The 25394-nt window shown below is 37.2% G+C and overlaps 1 protein-coding gene across 1 annotated transcript; it reads left to right on the top strand.

Moving 5' to 3' along the window:
• Positions 1-893: 893 nt before the first annotated feature.
• LOC101432993 (olfactory receptor 8H1-like) lies at positions 894-8728 on the top strand. Its single transcript, XM_071218341.1, has 2 exons — positions 894-932; positions 7763-8728. The coding sequence occupies exons 1-2, from the start codon at positions 894-896 to the stop codon at positions 8726-8728; spliced, it is 1005 nt and encodes a 334-aa protein (XP_071074442.1).
• Positions 8729-25394: the final 16666 nt, after the last annotated feature.

The raw sequence follows: 25394 nt of genomic DNA, 5'->3' as shown, positions 1-25394 counted from the left end.
TTTGGAAATAACACATTAATCATTTGGGTGTGCTACTCTGGTGCATTTACTAGGTGACCAGAAAGGCTGCTAGTTTTGATTGGTGACTAGAACAAGAAGAGGCTCTACATCAAGTCCAAGCTCTTGTGCAAGCTGCACTACCACTTGGACCACATGATCTAGCAGATCCAATGGGGCTAGAAGTTTCAATGGCAAGTAGAGATGCTGTCTGGAGAATTTGGCAGGCCTCTATAGGGGAATCACAATGCAGACATTTAGGATTTTGGAGCAAAGCCCTACTATCCTCTGAAGATAACTACTCCCCTTTTGAGAAACAGTTTTTAGCCTGCTACTGGGCCTCAGTGGAGACAGAATGCTTAACCATGAGCCACCAAGTTACCATGAGACCTGAGTTGCTTATCATGAGCTGGGTATTGTCTGACCTACCAGACCATAAAGTTGAATGTGCACAGCAGTACTCCATAATTAAGTTGAAGTTGTATATACAAGAAAGGGCTCAAGCATGTCCTGAAGACACAAGTAAGCTACATGAGGAAGTAGCCCCAATGTCCATGGTCACCACCCCTGCCACGTTACCATCTCTTTCCCAGACCACACTTTTGACCTCTTGGGGTGTCCCTAACATTCAGTTGACTGAGGAAGATAAAACTCAGGCCTGTTATACAGATGGTTCTGCATGATATGCAGGTACCTCCCAAAAGGGGACAGCTGTAGCACTACAGCCACTTTCTGGGGCATCCCTGAAGGGCAGTGGTACCACAGATCCTCCCAGTAGGCAAGTGCACCAGGTTGCTCATTTTTCTTGGAAGAATAAATGGCCAGAGGTGCATTTATACACTGATTCATGGGCTGTTACCAATGTTTGGGTGGATGGTCAGGACCTTGGAAGGAACATGACTGGAAACTTGGTGAAAAAGAAGACTGGGGAAGAGGTATGTGGACTGACCTTTTTGAGTGGACAAAAAAATGAAAATCACCAGAGGGTAATTTCAGAAGAGGAGGATTTTAATAATCAAGTAGATAAGATATCCCCCTCTGTGGCTTTTGCTCAGCCTCTTTCCCAGCCACTCCTGTCATTGCCCAGTTGGTTCATGAACAAAGAGGTCATGGAGGTAGGGATGGAGGTATGCATGGGCTCAGAAACAGGAACCTCCCCTTACCAAGGTTGACTAGGCTACAGCCACTGCTGAGTGCCCAATCTGACAGCAACAGAGACCCACACTCAGCCCCCCATATGGCACCATTCCTCGATGTGACCAACATGCCACCTGGTGACAGATTGACTACATTGGACCACTTCTGCCATGGAAGGGGCAGCAATTTGTTTTAATTGGAATAGACACATACTCTGGATATGGGTTTGCATTTACTGCATGCAATACTTCTTCCAAAACTACCATATGTGGACTTACAGAATGTCTGTCTACCACCATGACATTCCACACAGCATTGCTTCTGATCAAGGAACCCATTTTGTGGCAAATGATGTGTGGGAATGGGCACATGCCCATGGAATTCACTGGACTTACCATATTCCCTATCTCCCTAAAGCAGCTGGATTGATAGAACAGTGGAATTGCCTTTTGAAGTCTCAATTACAGCACCAACTAGGTGGCAATACCTTATAGGGCTGGGACAAGGTTCTCCAGGAGTCTATGTATGCTTTAAATTAGCATCTACTCTATAGTGCTATTTCTCCCATATCCAGGATCCATGGATCCAGGAATCAAGGGTTGGACATGGGAGTGGCACCACTCCCTATTACCGTTAGTGACCCGCTAGGAAAATTTTTGCTTCCTGTCCCTGCAACCTCAAACTCTGCTGGTCTACAGGTTTTAAACCCAAAAGAAGGAGTCCTGTCACCAGGGAACAGAACAATGATTCCAGTGAACAGGAAGCTAAAACTGCCACCTGGCTGCTTTGGGCTCCTTTTACCTCTGAATCAACAGTCAAAGAAGGAATTACTGTTCTGGCTGGGGTGATTGATCCTGACTATCAAGAGGAAATATGACTCCCTGCCAACCATGTGTCCCCCGTCAATAATATCCCACACCAGTAGTCCTCTGGGAGAGTGTGGGCTATGATGTGGACCATTGACCATGAGGTGCAGCAGTGCTCAGAGATGTATTCACAAAATGCAATGAATGTCTCATGATGAAAAAAAAAAAAGAGGAAAGAGGCCTGCATCTATATATTGGGGGTAAAAAAGAGTTTGCCTGGAATATAGGAGAAGATCCTCTAAGGCATCTCCTAGTACTGCCATATTCCATGATTAAAGTCAATGAGAAATTACAACATCCCAATTCAAGCAAGAATAATAATTTCCCAGAATCTTCAGGAATAAAAGTTTGAGTCACCCCACCAGGCAAAGAACCATGGCAAGCTGTAGTACTTGCTGAGGGTAATGGAAACATGGAATGGGTAGTGGAAGAAGGTAGAAATAAAAATGAACTTCAACCACATGGCCTGTTACAGAAATGAGGAATATAATGGTCAAGAATCTTTCTTCCTTGTTTCATTTTGATGGTGATTGTATATGTACACAAAATGAACGTCTTTGTCTTCTTCCCCAAACTTTTCCCTTATCATATAACAAGTTGTATCAGTTTCATGTCATGATATTTGAGGATGTCAAGTTTAAAAGTGATTACCCAAGGCCTTGCACCCTATTCTGTATGGAATTAATGCATTTCCAGTTGTATGCAGGAGAGTTGAACATTGTTAGGTAGAAATATATATTTATGCATTGTTATTGTTTTTACTTAGAGACTATTGTTTTTACTTAGAGATAAGTATGGCTTAAGGTAATGTGTATGGTCACCAAGTTGACAAGTGGTAGACTGTGATGGGTAGGCTAATGTGTCAACTTGGACAGGTAATTGTGCGCAGTTGTTTTGTCAAGCAAGCACAGGGCTAATTGTAATATAAGGGCATTTATGGACTTTAGTCACCATTGATTTTATTGCAGTGGTAAATCACAGATAGCTGATTACAATTACATCAATCAGGGAGATTGCCATCAGCAATGAGTTACAGTTTATCCAATTAGTTGAATGCCTTAAAAGGGGAAGTGATTCCATCATTGAGTGAGGATTTCCCAGCTCGTGGTTGGACAGCCAATATTTCCCAGAACTCATCAAGAATCTTCATTGTACTTTCATTGGAGCCCCTGGCTGCAGCCTGCCTGTGGAACCTGGACTTATGCATTGTCATGGCTGTGTGAGAGACTCTTATAAAATTGCATACTATTGACAGATATCTCTTGTTGATTCTGTTTCCCTAGAGAATCCTGACTAATACATCTGCTTTGCAGTAGTTACTGAAAACTTCACAACTCTTACAAGGGACAGATATACATGTGCAGAAAGTGCAGCATAAACCAAGCAAAATAAATCCTAGCAGGTCTACCCCAGGCACATACTTAAAAGATTGACAGTCAATATAAAGACATAATACTGTAAGCAGCCAGAGAAAAGAAATTTGTCATTAAAAAGGGAAGCTTGATAAGATTTCTCATCTAAAGTCAGAGAGATGAGAATGCAGGGGTATGACATACTTAAGGTGCTAAAAGAAAAAAAAGAAAAAAAAAAACCTAAACTGCTAGACAAAAATTCTGTACCAGCAAAATTGCCATTCAAAAATGAGAGTTCAAAATATTCAGATAAACAGAAATTGAAGGTATTTATCATCAAGTTTCCTGCCATTCAAGAAATACTAAAGGACTAAAGGGAGTTCTGCAAGTTGAAAAGAAAAAAATAAACAGAATAAAGAAAATTGGAGGAACATGTACATAGGAAGATTTTCACCATTCCACTTTAGATTTACAAAAAAAGCAACCACCAACACCATGAGATCCTGATCCATATGAGTCATAAGATTGGTTGCAAATACTATTTGTATTAAATTCTACAAGGAACTACAAACCCCAGACCCTTGTTCTACCCACCCCCTACTTATTCAGCTAGTTATAGTCCATATATATAATTGAGTTTCAGAAGTTAAAAAAAAGAAAAAAAGAAAACAATGCATAAAAAATCTTTCCCTGTTTTTAAAATTGATGTTTTTTGGTTGGTGCTCTCCTTAAGAGTTTAGTTCTATCAGGAAAGTCTGTCTGAGACAAAAACATGGGGTTCTCTCCTTTTCTGAATTTGTGTCTTCTGACCTTGTGCTAAGGCCTTAGAAATTTTTTTTACTGGAATTTGGAATCCCTTCCCCATCCCTATGAAAAAGACCTCCCACCCATTTTTAGTGAGCTATTGTAAGTCTTATAGTGAGGAATCCTTTGCACAGGCCACATTGAATTGATACTTACTTACAATACTTTTACTGTTTGCAACTTCTTTCTGTTTGCAGGGTAACTTCTGAGAAAACAAGACAGCTTTCAAGCTGCTGCTCAAAAGATTGGAACCAACCTACAAGCACTGCAGTATACTTGTGGAGGTTACTCTACTCCTTTCAAAACAGAGTCAGGGACACACAGTAACAGTTCAGGCCTACTTTATACTATGCCAGGAAGGGATTAGTGTAGAGTCCAGCTTGTTCTACCAGTTTTAATTTGCATTTTGTTGATTCTGGACTCACCCTGTTCCTCAATCAATTGACTGTTTTGTGAAATTTTGAGGGTAAGCAGGTCTTGGATCATCTTTTGGTGCCACCTTTGCCTAGAAGTTTCCACAATAATATCAAGAGCAATAAGATAATTTAAGGATGCAAATTATATTCCCAAAGAAAACATTAACAGTATAATATAATGTAGAATAGTTAAAAAATCCAAAAGAGGGAATAAAATTAACTATTAAATGTTATATTAACCCAAAAGAAGCTAAGTCAGAAAATCAGAATTGCAAAATTATATGACCTAAAATGAAAATAATACATAAATATGAAATCTATAAGAAACAGATGAATATTAAAAAGATATAAAATTTATACCTGTGAATATAAGCATATGAATACAACTGTGCAAATTAGTACTATTTTAAAAAGTAGACCTTTGTATTACAGAGATATGAATAGAGTATAAAATAACAATTAAGGAATAAAACCTGGAATAGAATTATTTTAAAAAATAAAGGTATTGAATAACTGTCAGGGATAAAGTTCTAATTTTGTTGAAATATAGGACTAATAGCTCATGTTTCCTTTTCTGTTTCTTTTTTGTGATTTGCCAAAATTATGTTACTATTAGTGATAATATATTGAAGTCTCAACAATAAAGATGCAGCAAAAAAGATTATAATAAAAAGTTTTGTAAATTATTCTTTCTCTGATTATGGGTATTATTTGAAAGTAAACTTAATGACTATAAAAATTTCTTTTAATCCTGGGGAAATAAAACTCCCTCAGGGTGACTTTGCAGACTATTGAGGTGACATTGACATAGAAATCTTAAAACTGAAGGTTGCCTATTTTGAAATAATTTAATGGCCTTTTAATCTCCAAACAAGCTTTTCTCAGTATCACTGAATTTTTGATGAGCTGAAGAATTGTACATTCAAATTTTATCAAATTATTTTGTATTCCTTCCCCTATTATACTAAAATAATTTCCAAAATTCTGCAGTATAATCAGTTTTCTTATAAAAGTGACTTTCAAATCTACATGAAAATTGACCTCATAATCATTAAATAATGAAATATTCAGAAAAATGCATTACTCCTGGTTGTATATAGAGGAAGTTAGCTTTTGGGCATTCATCTGATTAGAAAAACTTTATTCATCTCATTACTTTCATTTTATTTCTGTTCTCATGATTCTTATAATAAAAGCCAACAAGGTAATAATAAAACAAGTCTCACAAACATTGCTGTGGTTGTGTACAGTAGTGCATGTGCTGTTGACACTCTCAAGCCTGACTGGAGACACTCCATCATATTTTTCTTGTGATGCAACAAAAATGTTTATTCATCACCGGGTGCTCAAATCTAGAAAGTAGTTATTTATGCTAGACCAGTCAATACAAAATGCATGATATTGTGGATTTTACAAAAATATATTATAAAATAGGCCTGGGTTTATTAGAAATATTTAATAATAAAATAAGGGTATTACAGATAATTCAGTGTAATAAAACTACATAAATACATAAAAATTAGTTTTATATGCACAAAGGGGAATACTTGGAAGAAAAAATATCTAAAAAATAGTAACACTAACAATTTTCATTTTCTTCCTTAAATTTTGTTGTAAAATAATTTTTGGGAAATAAAATGTTTAATCCTGATAGTCTTAATTTTAAATATAAAAAATAATGTTTCATTGTGACAATGTGCTATTCCATTCTTGGTGTCTAACAATCCTTTCAGACACAGGTTAATTAACAATTTTTATGGAAATATATACATTTTTACCCATTCATTAAATAGAACATAAAAAAGGAAAATCAAATATGTTGCTCAACATCATGTGGCTTTGTAGGGGAAGACAACTTTTTGTTTCAAATTAAAATGGGTGTATTTGTTCTTGAACTTTAATAATTGGCATCATACCAAGAGAGCTTACTTGGTAATTGGTCCCAGATATGATCAAATGTTGCATTATCAGTGATCCTTAATATAAGAGGTGCTGTGGTATTATCAGGGTGAAAGATAAAAGATACCCTCTTCTTGTGTTCATAGTAGCTTCCTCCTGAAATTGTAAAACATAATTTCCAAGTGAAGTTTCTATTTGACCAGGTCTTGAATAAAATTTTTGATATGATTTATTGTATCTCAAAATAGAAATAATGCATAAAAATTAAACTTCAGTTATCTCAAAGGAAATAAATATTGTATCACAAAATTACACATATTTCAGTCTCCATAAATAGTTCACATATTTCAATTGTGAGAAAAATTTGTGTTTGAAACTTTTCTAGACAAGTAAAGCTGGAAGAAGTTTTTCACCTACATTGACTCATGGTAAGAATTAATCTCAATGTTAAAGTGTTTTAGTTTTTCTAAAAAAGTGGGTTTATTATTAGAAGAATATAATTATACATATGCATACCTTGTAGTATATCTATGTAGGCCATATCTATGTAATGCAACATTTTGTAGAAATGTAAATATAGATTTCATTTGATTGAATCAGAGTCATCAAGTTATGTATATATTGAACATATAATTTTAGGAAGAAATTAGATTATGTAATCTGTTATAAACATATCTTCTAAATATTAATAGTAATGTGTCATCTACAGTATTAATACATCTAAGGTTTATTTTCTGATATGTCATTGGTACTAAATAATATTGGATACAAAATACAGAAAATGATGTATTAGCATTCTCTACTATTGTTTATTAATTAACATTTTATTTGTTTTACTGAAATTAAACATATGTAGAAATATAGTGTTATTAGCATGATCTCTGGACTCAACCATTTCTTGGTAGGAAAAGAGTAACAATACTTAATTGTTTGAACTGTTAGCTTTCTGTGTCCTTTTTCTCATCAAATAAATGTGTGCTATTGCAATAAATTTGGCATCATCTTTTAATCTGGATAATCTGTTGGAGCAGGGAAGTATTTATAACAGTGTTATAGTCATTCTAATTATGCAATATATGTTAGTTTCTATTATATAATACCCAAATGTTGATTTATTGTTCATTTATCTTTGGTAATCTAGTAAACTAAGATTTTTGTCAGTCATATTTTGCAAACATCCTTATTATGAATTTCTAGAATCACTAAATTAATTTTTATAAATGCAATATCATCATTATTTTTAAAAATTAGAGCTCATTCATGCTAAATATCACCTTTGATTTCACAACAGTTGAATGGTATTCTTAAAGGTAGGAATAACACAAATGTGCCAGACTTCATTCTGATGGGATTGACAGACTCTGAAGAGATCCGAACAGTCCTCTTCATGCTCTTTCTCCTAATATACTTGATGACTGTGCTGGGGAATGCAGGGATGATACTGATAATTCTCCTGGATCCCCAGCTTTACACCCCCATGTATTTTTTCCTCAGTCACTTGTCTTTCCTTGACCTCAGTTATTCAACAGTTATCACTCCTAAAACTTTAGAGAACTTACTGATTAACAAAAAGCTTATTTCATTCATGAACTGCTTCACCCAGATGTATTTTTTTTTCCTCTTGGCTGTCAGTGAACTTTTCCTTCTCTCTGCAATGGCCTATGATCGTTATGTGGCCATCTGCAATCCCCTTCACTACCAGGTTGTTATGTCTACAAGACTCTGTCGCATTCTCATCACTGGGTCCTACACGATTGGCTTTACGGAATCATCTGTCAATATTCTTTATATGAATAAATTGCATTTCTGCAATTCCAATGTAATATATCACTTTTTCTGTGACACATCCCCTATTTTAGTCCTGTCTTGCACTGACACTCATGACATTGAAATCATGATATTCATTTTCACTAGTTTAAATGTAATGGTGTCTCTTATCACAATCTCTGTGTCCTATGGGTCCATTCTGTCTACTATCCTGAAAATTAAGTCCAGCTCAGGAAAGCGCAAAGCTTTCTCTACTTGTGCCTCCCACTTCATGGGAGTCACCATATTTTATGGCACTACAATTTTCACTTATTTAAGACCAAAGAAGTCCTACACCTTGGGAAAGGATCAGGTGGCCTCTGTGTTTTATACTATGGTGATCCCCATGCTAAATCCACTCATTTATAGTCTTAGGAACAAAGAAGTAAAAAATGCTCTCATAAGAGTCATGCAGAAGAGAGGGGACCTCAGGCTATTGAAATTGCACTGATGCTGAACATTTAAGTGAACCTTTTATTTCCTATTTGGGAATTTATAGTAGCATCCTTTAATTATTGTGAATTTGTAGAGACATCTTTTATGTGACAATACATTATCTGGAACTTTTCCAAGATTATGTTTTTAGAAATCTACACAGTATATGGAAATTGTGAAATAAGTGTTTATCTTATGATTTAAATATATGTACTTTTAAGTACAATGAAAGAGTAAAAATTATGAAATATGGTCATATTAATACATTGTATCACAGAAGTCTCCATGTATATTCCAATTCCGGAGAATGTTACCATGGATAGCTCTTTCAGAGACATTCTGTTTTTTTCTGTAGAGAAGAAATTTAGCTCAGTCTTTAAGAATGCTGCTTTGGCCTAAAAAATATCTAGATTTTAGAATCTAGAAATGCTAGCTTTTTTTTCAGTCACTGAAATTTAAATCTAGTTTCCTCAGCTGTAAAGGTTAATACTTCCAAGACCATATAGTTATTTTACAAATAAAATTTGATGATGAATGGAAAGAATTTAATGCAATGCTAATAAATTTCAACCATTATCAGAAGGTTTATATTCTTGCAAAGTTTGAATACAAAACAACATTTTTTTCTGAAAATGTTCACTGGTTTTTGCTAAATACATTTGGCTAAACTTGTTCATATACAAGCAAATAGTTCAAAAGAAAAAGTAACACTTTAATATTTGGTCTTGGAGTGCAGTAAAATATTGCCATGGAATTAAGTTATAGATAAAAATATATGTGGATATTGAAAACATTTTAAATTATCAAACAAAATAGACATGTCTTAATTATGGTTACAATTTCATTCATTGTCTTCTAGAATAATCTTATTTTAGCCTATATATATATATAAATTTTATAAAATTTTTGTAATTTTCTATTTCTATTTTGTAATTTTTGTTTCCCACTCATCACTATACTAATTGCTGATTCATTTGACATTTAAACTTAGGATATGAATGTAGTTTTAGCAATTCTTTAAAACCTGAAGTTCTCTAAATTCATGAGGTTAAATGTCCGCATGCAGTCTTTTTATCTCTTTTGTGTATGCCTTCTAAATATTTGAAAAACCTACCATTCTTTGATGGATCAATGTTTCACTTTTATGGTTAATTTTGTTATGATTTAAATAATTCATTGTTCCGCTCTCTAAAAGATTATGTTCTGTATAAAGATAAAAATTGTGGAGTTAAATTCTTATTTATTTGTATTAAGTTTTTTTAATAGAAAAATGCTGCAATGCTATGAATTGAAAATGAAATCAAATTTTGTGATATCCCATCAATTTGGTCATGTAGGCTCCCTGTTATTTCCTTTTTTAAAACAATTGATTTTATTGATACATATTAATAAAGATATGATTACAGCTATAATCACATAGCTGTGCACTCATCACTTCAATCATTAATAGAGCATTTTCATTTCAATATAGTAACAAAAAACAAACAAGTAAGCAAATAAGGAAATTCCTGACCTTTCAATTTCTCTATGCTTCCCCAACTGTACATAGGAGCTGTTTCTGGCTATTCTATCCAAAGTGTGTAATCTGTGGATTTACTATAATCACAATGTTGTCCATTCATCTTCTCAAAAATTTAGAACTATTTCATTACTCCAAAAAGAAAAACTCCACACCCCTTATCATTTCTTTCTCAGACCTACATAACCACTAATCTCCTTTCATTTTTATAAATTGATTTATATTTACATTTTATATAAATAGAATCATACAATATGGAGTACTCTGTGTCTAGTATCCTTCACTTACTATAGTGTGTTATTGTTTCATATTAATATTTTGTACTATTTACTTACTATTGTTCAGTTTCAAAGAAAAATGTCTTATATATGCAATTCTATCCATATTCAGATTTCACATATATTTTTGTATTTCACATAATGTATTTAGTTCACAACAAGGTAACAACCATAAAATTCCTAGAAGAAAATGATGGAAAACATCTTCAAGATCTTGTGGTAGGTGTTTATTTCCTAAACCTGACACCCAAAGAGCAAGCAACAAAGTAAAAATATAGATAAATGGGACCTCCTTAAAATTCAAACTTTTGCAATGAAATTAAAAAAATAGACAAATGGGACCTCCTCAAAAGGACCACTGACTCAATGGGAGAAAATATTTGGCAGGCACATATCTGATAAGGGTTTAACCTCCATGATATATAAGGAGATCATTTAACTCAACAATAAAAAGACAAACTATCTAATTTAAAAATGGACAAAAGAATTGAGAAGACAACTGTCTAAAGAAGAAATACAAATGATGAGGAACACATGAAAAAATGTTAAAAATCATGAGCAATTAGGGAAATGCAAATCAAAGCTACAATGAGATATCATTTCACACTTATTAGACTGGCCACCATTAAAAAGATGGAAAACTGTAACTACTGGAAAGTATATGGTGGGATAGAAATGCTTAGTGACTGTTGGTGGGAATGTAAAATGGTAAAGCCACATGAAGGACTGTTTGACAGTTCCTAAGGAAGTTGAATATAGACTTGTCATGTATCTCAGCAATGCAATTGCTAGGTATATACCCAGAAGAACTGAGAGCAGTGGAACAAATAGATATCTGCACACCGATATTCGTAGATGTGTTTTTAATGATAGATAAAAATTGGAAACAACCCAGATATTCATTAAATGATTAATGGATAGACATTGTGGAGTGTACATATGATGGAATATTATGCAGCAGTAAGAAGAAATGAAGTCATGAAACATAGGACAGAATGAATGAACCTAGAGCACATTATTTTGAGGGAAGCAAGCTAGATGTAAAAGGACAAACAGTGTATATTTCCTTTTAAAAATGTCTCTATGTAATCAAGAATTGTAGGTTTAATTATCTCAACAAATCAAAATATATTTAAGAAAGAAAGTTTTCTTAATTTTTCTATATTTGATTATTTGTATTTAACCATAATAAATGGTTATTAGGATTACTCCCCCCTCAAGTAATTTGAAGCATTTTAATTTACATTAATGATTTCTTTGTTTAATTTTATTTCTTCATTTTCTTAAATGATTTTGGAAAGATTAAAATAAAGTTTAAACTGTTTAATATTAAAATTTGTAGAATTCTCACAAATTCATTGCTGTTAACTAATTTATTCAAATAATTTATTTCATTTTCTTCTAAATCCTTAATTCATGTAAAATTTTTGATATAGCATATATTATATCCATGTAAGTTACTGTATTAACATATTTTGGCTTTGAACTCTATGTTGTCTAGAATTTATATTTAATACATTTTCTTTTTGTTTTGTTTACTTATGGCTATATACTTGATAAGCATTTGTATTTAAGAAAACTAATCTTTCATATTATACATGCATGTCTTTTCTTACATTTATAGGACCATCTGTACTTTTCGACTATATATACCCCAGAAAATACCATGTCTTTAGAGCTAATCCATTTCTGTGGGTATAAATCTTTTTTTAGATGGGCTCCTTTAATTAGATTTCTTTAGTTACAGACTTTTGATTAGACCCAAGTGCATCTTGATCTATTACTGGAGTCCTTTATGAACAGGATTAATTCAGAAATACAGGTAGAAAGAAAAGGCACAGGAGCTTAGAGAGGCAGCCACAAAAACTGAGAAAGAACATCATGAGAGCAAAAAGCTTAAATAAAAGGGATCCTGGGAGAGAAAATGAATGCCATAAAAGCAGCAGGCAGAGGCTGAAAGCAGCAAAACCTGGAGAACTCAGAAATCAGCACGACATTGTGCCCTTCCATGTGACCAGAGTCCAGGATTGTGGACAGCCCTATTTTAGAGGAAAGAGCTTCACCTGTTGTCTTGATTTGGTCAATTTCCTCAGCCTTGGAACTGTAAGTTTATAAGTTAATAAATCCCTAATGTAAAAACCAATTCATTCCTGGTATATTAACTTGGCAGCCTTTAACAAGTTAAAGCAAGGCCTTCACATTTTCTGGTCTTTTTATGAACTGTTCTGGACTTCCTTTCTATGAAAGAAAATGTATTCTATTGATTTTTCTTGGCAACAATAACCAATATATTGTCTAAAATTTCAGGAAGTGTGAAGTTAAGGAATTGCTTATGCTTCAACTAAATTCAGACTATGCTGTCTTTCTACAGTGCATTCTAGAATGCATTTATGATTTTATGAAATAAATGTAATAAAACTTTTGGGGAAAGTGAAAATGGCAGCTATTTTCATTTACACCATTTTCACTATTACAGTGCACAACATTTCATGTAAGATATGGTCTTAGCTGTTTTTAAGAAAAAAATTATTTTGTTATTAGTGTTAGATCTAAACTAAGTATATAAGTTGCTGAAATACATGAAATGTGATAAAGGAAGTATTACTAAATAAAACATGATGGAAAGGTGTTTTTTGGCAAATGATTGGTGTTATAAAATAGTGGAAAAATAAACTATATTTTAAAAGAAACTAATTAGTGCTAGATAATATATGAAGGACTCTAGGTGAATAATTGACCTAGTTTATCATCAAAAGAAAACTATCGTGTAGGTATTTGCAATATCTGAAATTTAATCTCAAGTAATGAAAATATAATCTCCTACTTGTTCAGGCAAGACAGAGGAGTCATATAGATGTTTCTCTAGTTCTCACAACTTATGTATTGGCCATCATAAATACTGATTCTCTGTGGAGAATATATTTGTTGAGTGACTGTTTACCAACACCTTCCCTGCTATTATCCTGGCCAAAAGAACCATGATCTCCATCTTTAAATTGTTGCCAGAGCATTCCAGATTTTCTCTCTGTTTTCTGCTTTATTCCCCTTGAGTCTAATCTCAATGTAGTGACTCATGATATTGTTCAAATATATGTTGTGCCACGTTACTTTTCTTCAGAAAATCTACAAGACTTCGTATCACATTGATGAAACCATCCTTTATCATTTTTGTCTACTCACTCATTTGGGAGTAGCCACACTCACCTCCACATACTTCCTATACACATTAGTTCTGATGCTGCCTTCAGTATTTGCTGTTTTTCTTCCTGAAATTCCCTTTCCTCACATAACTGTACATTTCTTTTCTCATTCCCTTCCTCATAAAGCCATCCCTTACCACCCTATTTAAAAACACATGATCATTATCCAATATCCATGTTGAATTTGTTTTTATATAAGCCATCTCTAACATTTCTTATATTTTGATTATGCTTTTTGTTTACTGTTTCCTCACTTTTGAAACATCAATGAGCACAAGAATTTTTCCAGTTCTATTCAATGCTGTACACCTACACCTAGACAAGTGCCATAATAGATGTATTTGAATGGCTGAATTTTACAGATGTTGAAACTGAACCACAGAGTGATTTCATACTTTGTTCATTGTCTGACAATAAGTTAAAATACCAGTTCAAATTATTGTCCAGACTATCTGACTTTTATCTGACTTCACACTTTTAATCACCACCTTTTTTGTTGAAGTTATGGACCCAAAGGGTATCGGAAATGAGAGACAAAGAGAGATTGGGATCAGGGGATCTGAGAGTATGGAAGCCTAATGTTCATCAGACGAGTTTATTAATCTCAGAGACTTCTTTATATACCCCAAGCAATCGTGAGAACCAGCAACTATCCTAGTCAGTTATTCCCATTACCTCAAACTGTGTAGCACAATGGATCAAAATCTATGATTATAATTCAAAGTACAAAATTTCAATGTTCTATTATATTGTCAAGAAATCATACCCATGAATCTTATTGCCCAGGTTCTCCCTTCTATCTAGACCTTGTTCCACCTGAAATGTACACACTCTCCTTGCTAGATTTATGACCTGCATGTATAACTATGGAGACAGCATGACTCAGTGGTCAAGGAAGTAACTTGCTTTAATGGAAACAACATGCCTTTGTTTCCCACACTTTTTTTTTTTTTTTTTTTTTTTTCAAAAGACTAAGCTTTATTTTTCAGACCTACATATTTGTTCAAGAAACAATTCTAATATTTTTTTTTAATTTTTTTATTTTTTATTGACTTTGTAATAATATTACATTAAAAATATATATGTGAGGTCCCATTCAACCCCACCCCCCCACCCCCCCTCTCCCCCCCCCCCAACAACACTCGTTCCCATCATCATGACACATCCATTGGATTTGGTAAGTACATCTTTGGGCACCTCTGCACCTCATATACATTGGTTCACATCATGGCCCATACTCTCCTCTATTCCATCATGTAGGCCCTGTGAGGATTTACAATGTCCGGTGATTACCTCTGAAGCACCATCCAGGGCAGCTCCATGTCCCTAAGACGCCTCCACCTCTCATCTCTTCCTGCCTTTCCCCATACCCTTTGTCCATTATGTCCACTTTTCCCAATCCAATGCCACCTCTTCTATGTGGACACTGGATTGGTTGTGTCCATTGCACCTTTATGTCAAGAGGAGGCTCAGATTCCACCTGGATGCTGGATGCAATCCTCCCATTTTCAGTTGTAATCACTCTAGGCTCCATGGTGTGGTGGTTGTTCTTCTTCACCTCCATCTTAGCTGAGTGTGGTAAGTCCAATAAATCAGATTGTAGGTGCTGGAGTCTGTTGAGGCTCAGGATCTGGCTATCACATTGTCAGTCCAGAGATTCAAATCCCCTAAATATATCTTAAACCCCTACATTAACTGCACCTCCAGCACATTAGCATGAAAGTCTTATGAAGGGAGATCCCATCTGAGTCCAGATTCATCACACATAAACACCATTTCCAAAGAGGGGCCATCTGCCCTGGTAGTTAACCCCATCGGCCATGACCATAACTCCCATGGGTCTCTTTAGCCCTCAAAGGAACCAATATCTGGGGGTTGTATCTGCTTTATCTGTCTCTCTGACTCTGCTCAGTTGTGCATGAGGGCAAACCTTCTGCCAGCCTCCAGACTCTTTTTTAGAAACTCGTAGCCATATAAACTCATTTCTCCTTTCCATTTCCCCCTTACTTTAGGTCAAACAGCATTTTAAAGTCATGGTATTTTATGTAGAAATGGATATTCTGCTGATCCGCATTGAACCTTCCATATAAGGTCATTTTCCAGTTGCATCATCAGTTGGTAGTTGATAGTGGTCCCTCGTTGCCAGGGAGGCTCATCCCCGGGTGTCATGTCCCACGCTGGGGGGAAGGCATTGCATTTACATGCTGAGTTTGGCTTCGAGACTGGCCACATTTGAGTAACATGAAGGCTGACAGAAGGGAATTCCCAGGCACAAAGTTGCTCTAGGCCTTGTTATTATTTTGGGTTTATCAGCTCACAAGCATAGTCATTAGTATCAGGGGCTCACTGTTGAACCCTCACTCCCTCCCGGTCCCCACCACTGTACCTGGGAGACTGTCGCTGCTCCCCTAGGGACCACGACAGAGCACCACTGGCCGGGAACCCAGTACCCCCCCTACTGTGGTTTTTAATTGTTGCCACTATGAGTATATCCAAACATTACCATGCACCCTGGACATATGTTCTGTACAGCTCCCTGTCAGTCATATATCATCTGTCATTGGTATCCCATACCAGTATCCCTCCATTGCCATTGTTGAAACACTCTGTGATCCAGAACTCCCCGAAATTTGAAGCCCAATATAATGTCATGGTCCCTTACTAGGGAATGGCATATAGCGATGAGTTTAAAGGATAGATAAAGAACTTGGATAAAGTTAGATAAAGAACTTAGATAAAGAATGTTGACTTGAAAAAATTCCACATCCTATTTCCCCCCCCCCCCTAATTATTCAGCTTTTCTTCACAGGAGTCCTAGACCACAGCAATGTATATATATAATATACAGCACTCCCACACATCCACCAGAAAACCTTTTCCCTTCCACAGTGATACTCTTACGCCCTATTCATATCATATTTACTTAAAGTGATGTACAGAGTCTGAGACATTAGCTTTCTAACAAGGTGACATCTGTATTTACATTATGGTGCATACTTTAGGATACACAGTTCTTTACATTTTTAGTTATCCTATGTTTTACATTATGGTTTACATTATCAGTCTGTCATCTCCTATATGTTATGGTGTAATATTACATGTTTTATATCCATCCTTGTGTACTCTCAAGAAACTCCTCTCTTACCCCCCATTTACTTTGGTTCCACACATTTAACGTCCATTTTCCCTTCCACCTTAGTGCCCTCAGTGATAGCCAACCTCCGTTTCCTGAGGAGCCACTTCCAGAGATAGATGGAATAGTGTTCAGGGCCTAACTTGCTCAACTGCCCCAATGCCCTGGGAGCCACCCTTTCTCTCGAGGGATACAGTTCCCTCTATTGGATGGCATTAGTCCTCCCCAGGATGTGGGTCCACCCCCACTCTCACTACTTGGGTTTCTACCCCATGGTGTCACCCACTCTGGCAGAATGAGCATTTAGACATTCCCCAGGAGCCCGTCCTGCATCAGACCCTCCCCTCCGAGCATTCTAAACAGGTAACCCTCTTTATTATATTTTGATATGATTTTCTCGGCATTTTACTCTCCACCAACACCTGACCCTCTCCTGGTTCGTATGCTACCCCTCCCTCCCCCCACTTTTGGGCAACGTTACCCACCCGTCCCTCCCCAGCCACCCTCAAACCCGCAAAGCCCCAAGCAAAGGCAACCCCTTGCCCCCCTTTTATCTCTTCTTTGTGTTCATACTTACCACCATCTCGTCTTAAATTCCACCCCTGCAGACATCGGCTCATATCCTTCCTCCACCCTCCGATTTCCTGCAAGCCTATCGTTCAGTCTCTTGCTATCTAGGGCAGCTTGTTTATTTCATATCATTGAGGTCATGTAGTATTTGTCCTTCAATGTCTGGGTTGCTTCACTCAACATAAGGTTCTCAAGATTCATCCATGTTATCACATGTGTTTGTAGTGTGTTTGTTCTTACAGCCGAGTAGTATTCCATTGTGTGTATATACCACATTTTATTGATCCACTCGTCTGTTGATGGGCATTTGGGTTGATTCCAACTTTTGGCAATAGTGAACAATGCTGCTATGAACATTGGTGTACATATATTGGTTTGTGTTCTTGTTTTCAGTTCTGCTGGGTATATTCCCAGCAGTGGTATTGCTGGGTCATATGGCAAATCTATGGCTAGTTGTTTGAGAAACCGCCATACTGTTCTCCAGAATGGTTGGATCCTTCTGCATTCCCACCAGCAGTGGATGAGTGTTCCCCTTCCTTGACATCCTCTCCAGCACTTGTATTCTTCTGTTTTTTTCATAGCTGCCAATCTTATGGGTGTAAGATGGTATCTCATTGTGGTTTTGATTTGCATTTCCCTGATAGCTAGAGATTTGGAGCATTTTTTCATGTGCTTTCTTGCCATTTGTATTTCTTCTTCGGAGAAGTGTCTGTTTAAGTCTTTTTCCCATTTTTTAAATGGATTGTTTATCTTTTTATTTTCAAGATGTAGGAGTTCTTTATATATGCAAGTTATAAGTTTCTTATCAGATATATGATTGCCAAATATTTTCTCCCACTGTGTGGGCTCCCTTTTTACTTTCTTGACAAACTCCTTTGAGGTGCAGAAGGCTTTAATTTTGAGGAAGTCCCATTTATCTATTAGTTCTTTTGCTGTTCGTGCTTTTGGTGAGATATTCATAAATCCATTACCTATTACAAGGTCCTGTAGATGTTTCCCTACACTGCTTTCTAAGGTTTTTATGGTCTTGGCTCTTATATTTAGGTCTTTGATCCATCTTGAGTTGATCTTTGTATAAGGTGTGAGATGGTAATCCTCTTTCATTCTTCTACATATGGCTATCCAGTTCTCCAGACACCATTTGTTGAATAGGCCACTCTCTCCCAGTTGAGAGGGTTTGGTGGCTTTATCGAATATTATGTGGTTGTATATGTGAGGTTCTATATCAGAGCTTTCAATTCGATTCCATTGGTCTATATGTCTCTCCTTATGCCAATACCATGCTGTTTTCACCACCGTAGCTTTATAGTATGTTTTGAAGTCAGGTAGTGTGATTCCTCCAATTTCGTTTTTCTTTTTCAGTATGTCTTTGGCTATTCGGGGTCTCTTTCCTTTCCAAATAAATTTCATAGTTAGTTTTTCTAATTCCTTAAAGAAGGCTGCATTGATTTTTATTGGGATTGCATTGAATGTGTAGATCAATTTTGGTAGGATAGACATCTTAATAATGTTCAGTCTTCCTATCCATGAACAAGGAATAGTCTTCCATTTATTTAGGTCTTCTTTGATTTCCTTGAACAATCTTGTATAGTTCTCAGTGTATAAGTTCTTTACCTCTTTAGTTAAATTTATTCCTAAGTATTTGATTTTTTTATTTACTATTGTGAATGGTATTTGTTTCTTGATTTCCTCCTGATCTTGCTCATTATTGGTGTACAGAAATGCTACTGATTTTTGCGCATTGATCTTATAACCTGCGACTTTACTAAACTCATTTATGAGTTCTAGAATCTTCGTTGTAGATCTCTCAGGGTTTTCTATGTATAGGATCATGTCATCTGCAAATAATGAAATTTTGACTTCTTCCTTTCCAATTTGAATGCCTTTTATTTCTGGTTCTTGCCTCAGTGCTCGAGCAAGTACTTCTAAGACAATGTTAAATAGGAGCGGCGACAGTGGGCATCCTTGTCTTGTTCCTGAGTTTAGAGGGAAGGAGTCTAGGATTTCTCCATTGTAAACAATATTGGCTTTAGGTTTTTCATATATACTCTTTATCATGTTCAAAAAATTTCCTTGTATTCCAATCATTTGGAGTGTTTTTATCAAGAAAGGGTGCTGTATTTTGTCAAATGCTTTTTCTGCATCAATAGATATAATCATGTGATTTTTTTCCTTCAATCTGTTTATATGGTGTATTACGTTGATTGATTTTCTTATGTTGAACCATCCTTGCATACCTGGGATGAATCCCACTTGGTCGTGGTGTATAATTCGTTTAATGTGTTGTTGAATACGATTAGCAAGTATTTTGTTAAGTATTTTTGCGTCTAGGTTCATTAGAGAAATTGGTCTGTAATTTTCCTTTCTTGTGATGTCTTTGTTTGGCTTTGGTACTAGGGTAATGTTGGCATCATAGAAGGAGTTGGGTAATGTTCTTTCTGTTTCGATGGTTTGGAATAGTTTCAGCAGGATTGGTGTCAGTTCTTTCCGGAATGTTTTATAGAATTCACCTGTGAAGCCATCTGGCCCTGGGCTCTTCTTAGTTGGGAGATTTTTAATAACTGATTCTATCTCTCTGCTTGTGATTGGTTTGTTAAGATCATCAATTTCTTCTTTTGTCAATATGGGCTGTTTATGTGTTTCTAGGAATTTGTCCATTTCCTCTAGATTGTCATTTTTGTTGGAATATAGTTTTTCAAAATATCCTCTTATGATAGTCTTTATTTCTGTGGGGTCAGTGGTGATATCGCCTTTCTCATTTCTTATTTTGTGTATTTGCATCTTCTCTCTTTTTTTCTTTGTTAGTGTTGCTAAAGGTTTGTCAATTTTGTTAATCTTCTCAAAAAACCAGCTCTTGGTCTTGTTTATCTGTTCAAGTGCTTTCTTATTTTCTATTTCATTTAGTTCTGCTCTTATCTTTGTTATTTCCTTCCTTCTTCTTCCTGTTGGGTTACTTTGTTGTTGTTTTTCTAATTCCTTCAAATGTGCAGTTAGTTCTTCAATTTTTGCTCTTTCTTCTTTTTTGATATATGAATTTATGGCTATAAACTTCCCTCTCAGTACTGCTTTTGCTGCATCCCATAAATTTTGGTATGTTGTGTTATCATTATCATTTGTTTCAAGGTAGTCATTGATTTCTTTTGAGATTTCCTCTTTGACCCACTGTTTTTCTAAGAGTGTGTTGTTTAATTTCCAAATCGTGGTGTGAAATCTGGGCTTCTTTCCCTTGCAAATCTCCAGCTTGACTCCACTGTGGTCAGAGATAATGTTTTGTATGATTTCAATCTTTCTGAATTCGTTCAGCCTTTCTTTGTGGCCTAGCATATGATCTATCTTGGAGAATGATCCATGTGCGCTTGAGAAAAATGTATATCCTGCTGTGTTTGGGTGTAGCGATCTATATATGTCTATTAGATCGAGCTCCTCTAATATACTATTCAGATGTTTTGTGTCTTTGGTGATTCTCTTTTGAGATGTTCTGTCCAGAATTGATAGTGGTGTATTAAAATCCCCCACTATAATTGTAGATGTATCTATTCTTTCACTTAGTTTTTCCAGCGTTTGCCTGACGTATTTAGAGGCACCCTTGTTAGGGGCATAGATATTTATGATTGTTCGATCTTCTTGACATATTTTCCCTTTGACTAAAATGTAGTATCCTTCTTTGTCTCTCACAATTGTTTCACATTTAAAGTCTATTTTGTCTGATATTAATATAGCTACTCCTGCCTTTTTTTGGTTATTGTTAGCTTGTATGATTGTTTTCCAGCCTTTCACTTTCAATCTCCATGCGTCTCTGGGTCTAAGATGTGTCTCTTGTAGACAGCATATGGATGGGTCATATTTCCTTATCCAGTGTCCCAGTCTGAATCTTTTGATAGGTGAGTTTAATCCATTGACATTCAGTGTTATTACTATCAAGGAATTATTTGTGTTAGCCATATTTTGATTGGATTTGTGTTTGTCATATTTTGTTTGTATATTTTTTTTGTCTTTTTTGTTGTTGTTGTTGGTCTTATACTCTCCTCCAACTTTGCCTTTCCTGTTTTTTCCTTTCTTCCTGCAGAACTCCCTTTAGAATTTCTTGAAGGGGAGGTTTCTTGTTGGTATACTCTTTCAGTTTCTGTTTGTCTGCGAATATTTTGAACTCTCCATCATGTTTGAATGCTAGTTTAGCTGGATAGAGTATTCTTGGTTGGAAATTTTTTTCCTTTAGTACCTTGACTATATCATACCACTGTCTTCTTGCCTCCATGGTTTCAGAAGAAAAATCAGCACTTAATCTAATTGAGCTTCCCTTGTATGTGATGGTTTTCTTTTCTCTTGCTGCTTTTAGGATCTTCTCTTTGTCTTGAGCATTGGATAATTTGACAAGTATATGTCTTGGGGTGGGCCTGTTGGGGTTTATGACTTGTGGAGTGCGCTGTGCTTCTTGGATATGTACATCTGTCTCTTTCAGTAGATTTGGGAAGTTTTCAGTCATTATTTCCTGCAACACTCTTTCTGACCCCTTTCCCTTCTCTTCACCTTCTGGAATGCCTATAATACGTATGTTTGAGCGTTTTGCATTGTCATTCAGGTCCCTAAATCCTAATTGGATTTTTTCTATCTTCTTATTGACCCCTTCTACTATCTGTTTGATTTCTGATGTACTGTCTTCCACATCACTAATTCTCTGCTCTGTCTCTTCTAGTCTGCTGATATTTGCTGCAAGTGTATTTTTGATTTCTTGAACTGTGGTGTTCATTCCCATCATATCTGTTATGTTTTTGCTTATGTCTGCAATTTCCCCTCCAAGTGATGTCTTCATGTTGTTAACCTCTTTCATTACTGCATCAATTTTGTCGGTGATAAATGTTCTGAGATCTTTCATTGCTTGTGCCAAGTTTTGCTCCCCTTCGTGATTATTGGTTTGTTGATTGGATTCAGCCATGTTTTCCTGATTATTGGTTTGGTTCGTAGATTTTTGTTGCTTTCTGGTCATCTCTTTATTTTGACGAATTTAATCAGTTCCTTAGCTTCTTTGTCTGCTCTTGGAGGTTAATTAGTTGTTATTTTTGCACAGGTGTTATATCTTCTCTTTGTCACTTTTATCTTCTTATTCTAGTTACTTGTTGTTGGTTAAGTTCACTTTAGAGGAAAGTATTAGTGTTGGGGAAAGGCAATTGTGTAAGCAAGGGAAAAGTGTAAAGTTGTATTGGTGATGTATGTTAATAAAGCAGGAATATGAGATCTGGAAGGATGGAGGTTAGATTCATGTAGATTGTATAGAGTTATAGCTGTAGGTAGAGTACCTTTTATGAAGTTGATGACTGAATTTGGGAGGAATATGGTATGAACTACACAGCTATTGTTTTCATGAGAGAGGGAAAAAGAAAAGAAAGGTAATAGTTTCAAGAGTGGATAATAGACAGAAAACAGAACAAAGGTATTAGAAATTAAGAGTTAGACACTTTGTGGATCAAAGAACGGGAGGTGGGGGGTGGAATATAGGAGAGACAGTAGATGATAGTGGATATCAAGATGCAGGGGAAGGGGGATAGTGTAGGTAGCCTAAATCAGTTCACACAGAAATGAGGCAGTGGAGGATGGGAAAACCCAGCAAATGTGAGGTGTTCCCTGTAGCACCTATTGTATACTTGAATTAAAGTAAAGATAAGTGGAAGATGAGGGACAAGAGGGAAAGAGAAAACCGAAAAAAAACAAACAAACAAACAAAAAAAAAAAAAAAAAAAAAAAAACTAATTATAATAGAGAAAAAAGAAAGGCAAGAAGAAATGAAGAAAGAAAAAGAGGATGGGCAAACGGTGGGGAACGGATAGGGAGAAGAGAGATACAGGTACACACGTGTCACAATTGCAACACTATCTAAAACAACAACTTCCCCCCGCTTTGCCCTAAAACCCCCCCGTCTGTCTGCCCAAATGGGTCTGCAAGCACCTCCCTTCCCACAAACCCCCAATAGGCCGCCCAGGGCCCACGAACTCCCCAGTACTGCAGATGCTCAAAAAAAAAAAAAAAAAAAAAAAAAATTTAAGTAAAATTAAAAAAAAACAAACAAACAAACAAACAAACAAACAAACAAAAAAAAAAAAACAAAAAAAAAACAGAAACCCCTCCGCAGGCCCGGCTCCGCCCGCCGCAGAGGCTTGGACCGGCTCTGCCCGGCTCCTCACGCCGCCTTGGCCTGGCCTGGCTCCGCCCAGCTCCGCTCGCTACAGCGGCCCAGCCGGCTCCGGCATCCACCTCCCGCCACCGCGGCCTGGACCGGCCCTGCCCGGCTCCGTACCCGCCGCGGCCTGACCCGGGCCCGCCCGGCCCCAAACACTACCGCGGCCCGCAGCCGGGGCCTGCACCGGCCCCGCCCGGCTCCAAGCGCTACCGCGGCCCGCCGCCGGGGCCTGCACCGGCCCCGCCCGGCTCCAAGCGCTACCGCGGCCCGCAGCCGGGGCCTGCACCGGCCCCGCCCGGCTCCAAGCGCTACCGCGGCCCGCCGCCGGGGCCTGCACCGGCCCCGCCCGGCTCCAAGCGCTACCGCGGCCCGCCGCCGGGGCCTGCACCGGCCCCGCCCGGCTCCAAGCGCTACCGCGGCCCGCCGCCGGGGCCTGCACCGGCCCCGCCCGGCTCCAAGCGCTACCGCGGCCCGCCGCCGGGGCCTGCACCGGCCCCGCCCGGCTCCAAGCGCTACCGCGGCCCGCCGCCGGGGCCTGCACCGGCCCCGCCCGGCTCCAAGCGCTACCGCGGCCCGCCGCCGGGGCCTGCACCGGCCCCGCCCGGCTCCAAGCGCTACCGCGGCCCGCAGCCGGGGCCTGCACCGGCCCCGCCCGGCCCCGCTCCGGCGTCCGCCGCTGCGGCCCGGCCTGGCTCAGCCCCACCGAGCGGGGCTAGATGCCTCGTCTCCGCCTACCCAAGAAGGGAATCCTCTGCAGGTAGCTGGGATCTCCGTGTATATTTCACAGACGAATCCTCTCTGTTACCTTCCCTCCAAATCGATGTCCAGACACCTCCGGACCAGCAAAAATCCCGAAACAATCCGGTCCCAAAGAGTCTCCAACGCCACCCAGCCGATTCCCTGCAGAAGACTCTAACAGGGATGTTCACTCAGCCGCCATCTTGCCTTTCTCCCCGCCATCTTGCCTTTCTCCCCACACTTTTTATATGACATTTTTTTTTTTTCAACAAAATTATACCAATTTATCAGAGTTGAAAATATACATTACTACATTATATTATAAAGTATTAACAAATACAGGAATGAGAGGGGAATATTGCTGGCTGATATCACTAGAGCTGCTAAAAAAGGACAGTGTAATTTTAGAGACAGCTGTTAACTGTTCTCAAATATACATGTATAGTCCTATTTTCAGAGAGAAAGAACTGTGTAATGGAAAGACTGATTTAACAGGTGTTATGTTTGGGTTAGGTAGAGAAACTGTATTAGTCAGGTACAACCTGGTTCATCTAAGAAAGACTTCAGAAACAAAAGGGCTCAGCAAAAGCGAAAGTATTATCTTTGGGTGTAAGAGTTCAGATGTTAGCTGACTAAGATTTGTTGGTGACTCTTTTCCATGAGGTAAACCTGGGAACCAGTTTTCTTTTATATCTTTGCTCTGTTGTCTCCCAAGATGGTGTTCTCTTCTGCAGTGTTGAATAGGTTTCACATCGCAGTCTATCCATATTTCAGTATGAGGGAAAGGTGAAATTATTACATTTTTAAAGCAATTGCATAAATTTTGTCATTTGGAAGATTTTTAAGGAAAAATTAACTATTTTATAGAAATATTGGAGAAAAGAGATTGCCAATTTCTCAAGCTTTGAGCATTTAAGGAATAGTACATTTTGTCCAAATTATCAAAGTCAACAACTAAATATTTTTTGTAACATTTCCTTACTATCCTTTTCATATTAATGGATGATTATAGTGATATATTTATCTTTAATCCTTATGTTTGTAATTTTTCTCACTTTTTAATATTTTACCA

This window comes from Dasypus novemcinctus, chromosome 10 (genome assembly GCF_030445035.2).
Source record: "Dasypus novemcinctus isolate mDasNov1 chromosome 10, mDasNov1.1.hap2, whole genome shotgun sequence".
Lineage (NCBI taxonomy): Eukaryota > Metazoa > Chordata > Mammalia > Cingulata > Dasypodidae > Dasypus > Dasypus novemcinctus.
Note: the sequence above shows the minus strand (reverse complement) of the source record. Positions and strands in the feature narration are given on the sequence as shown.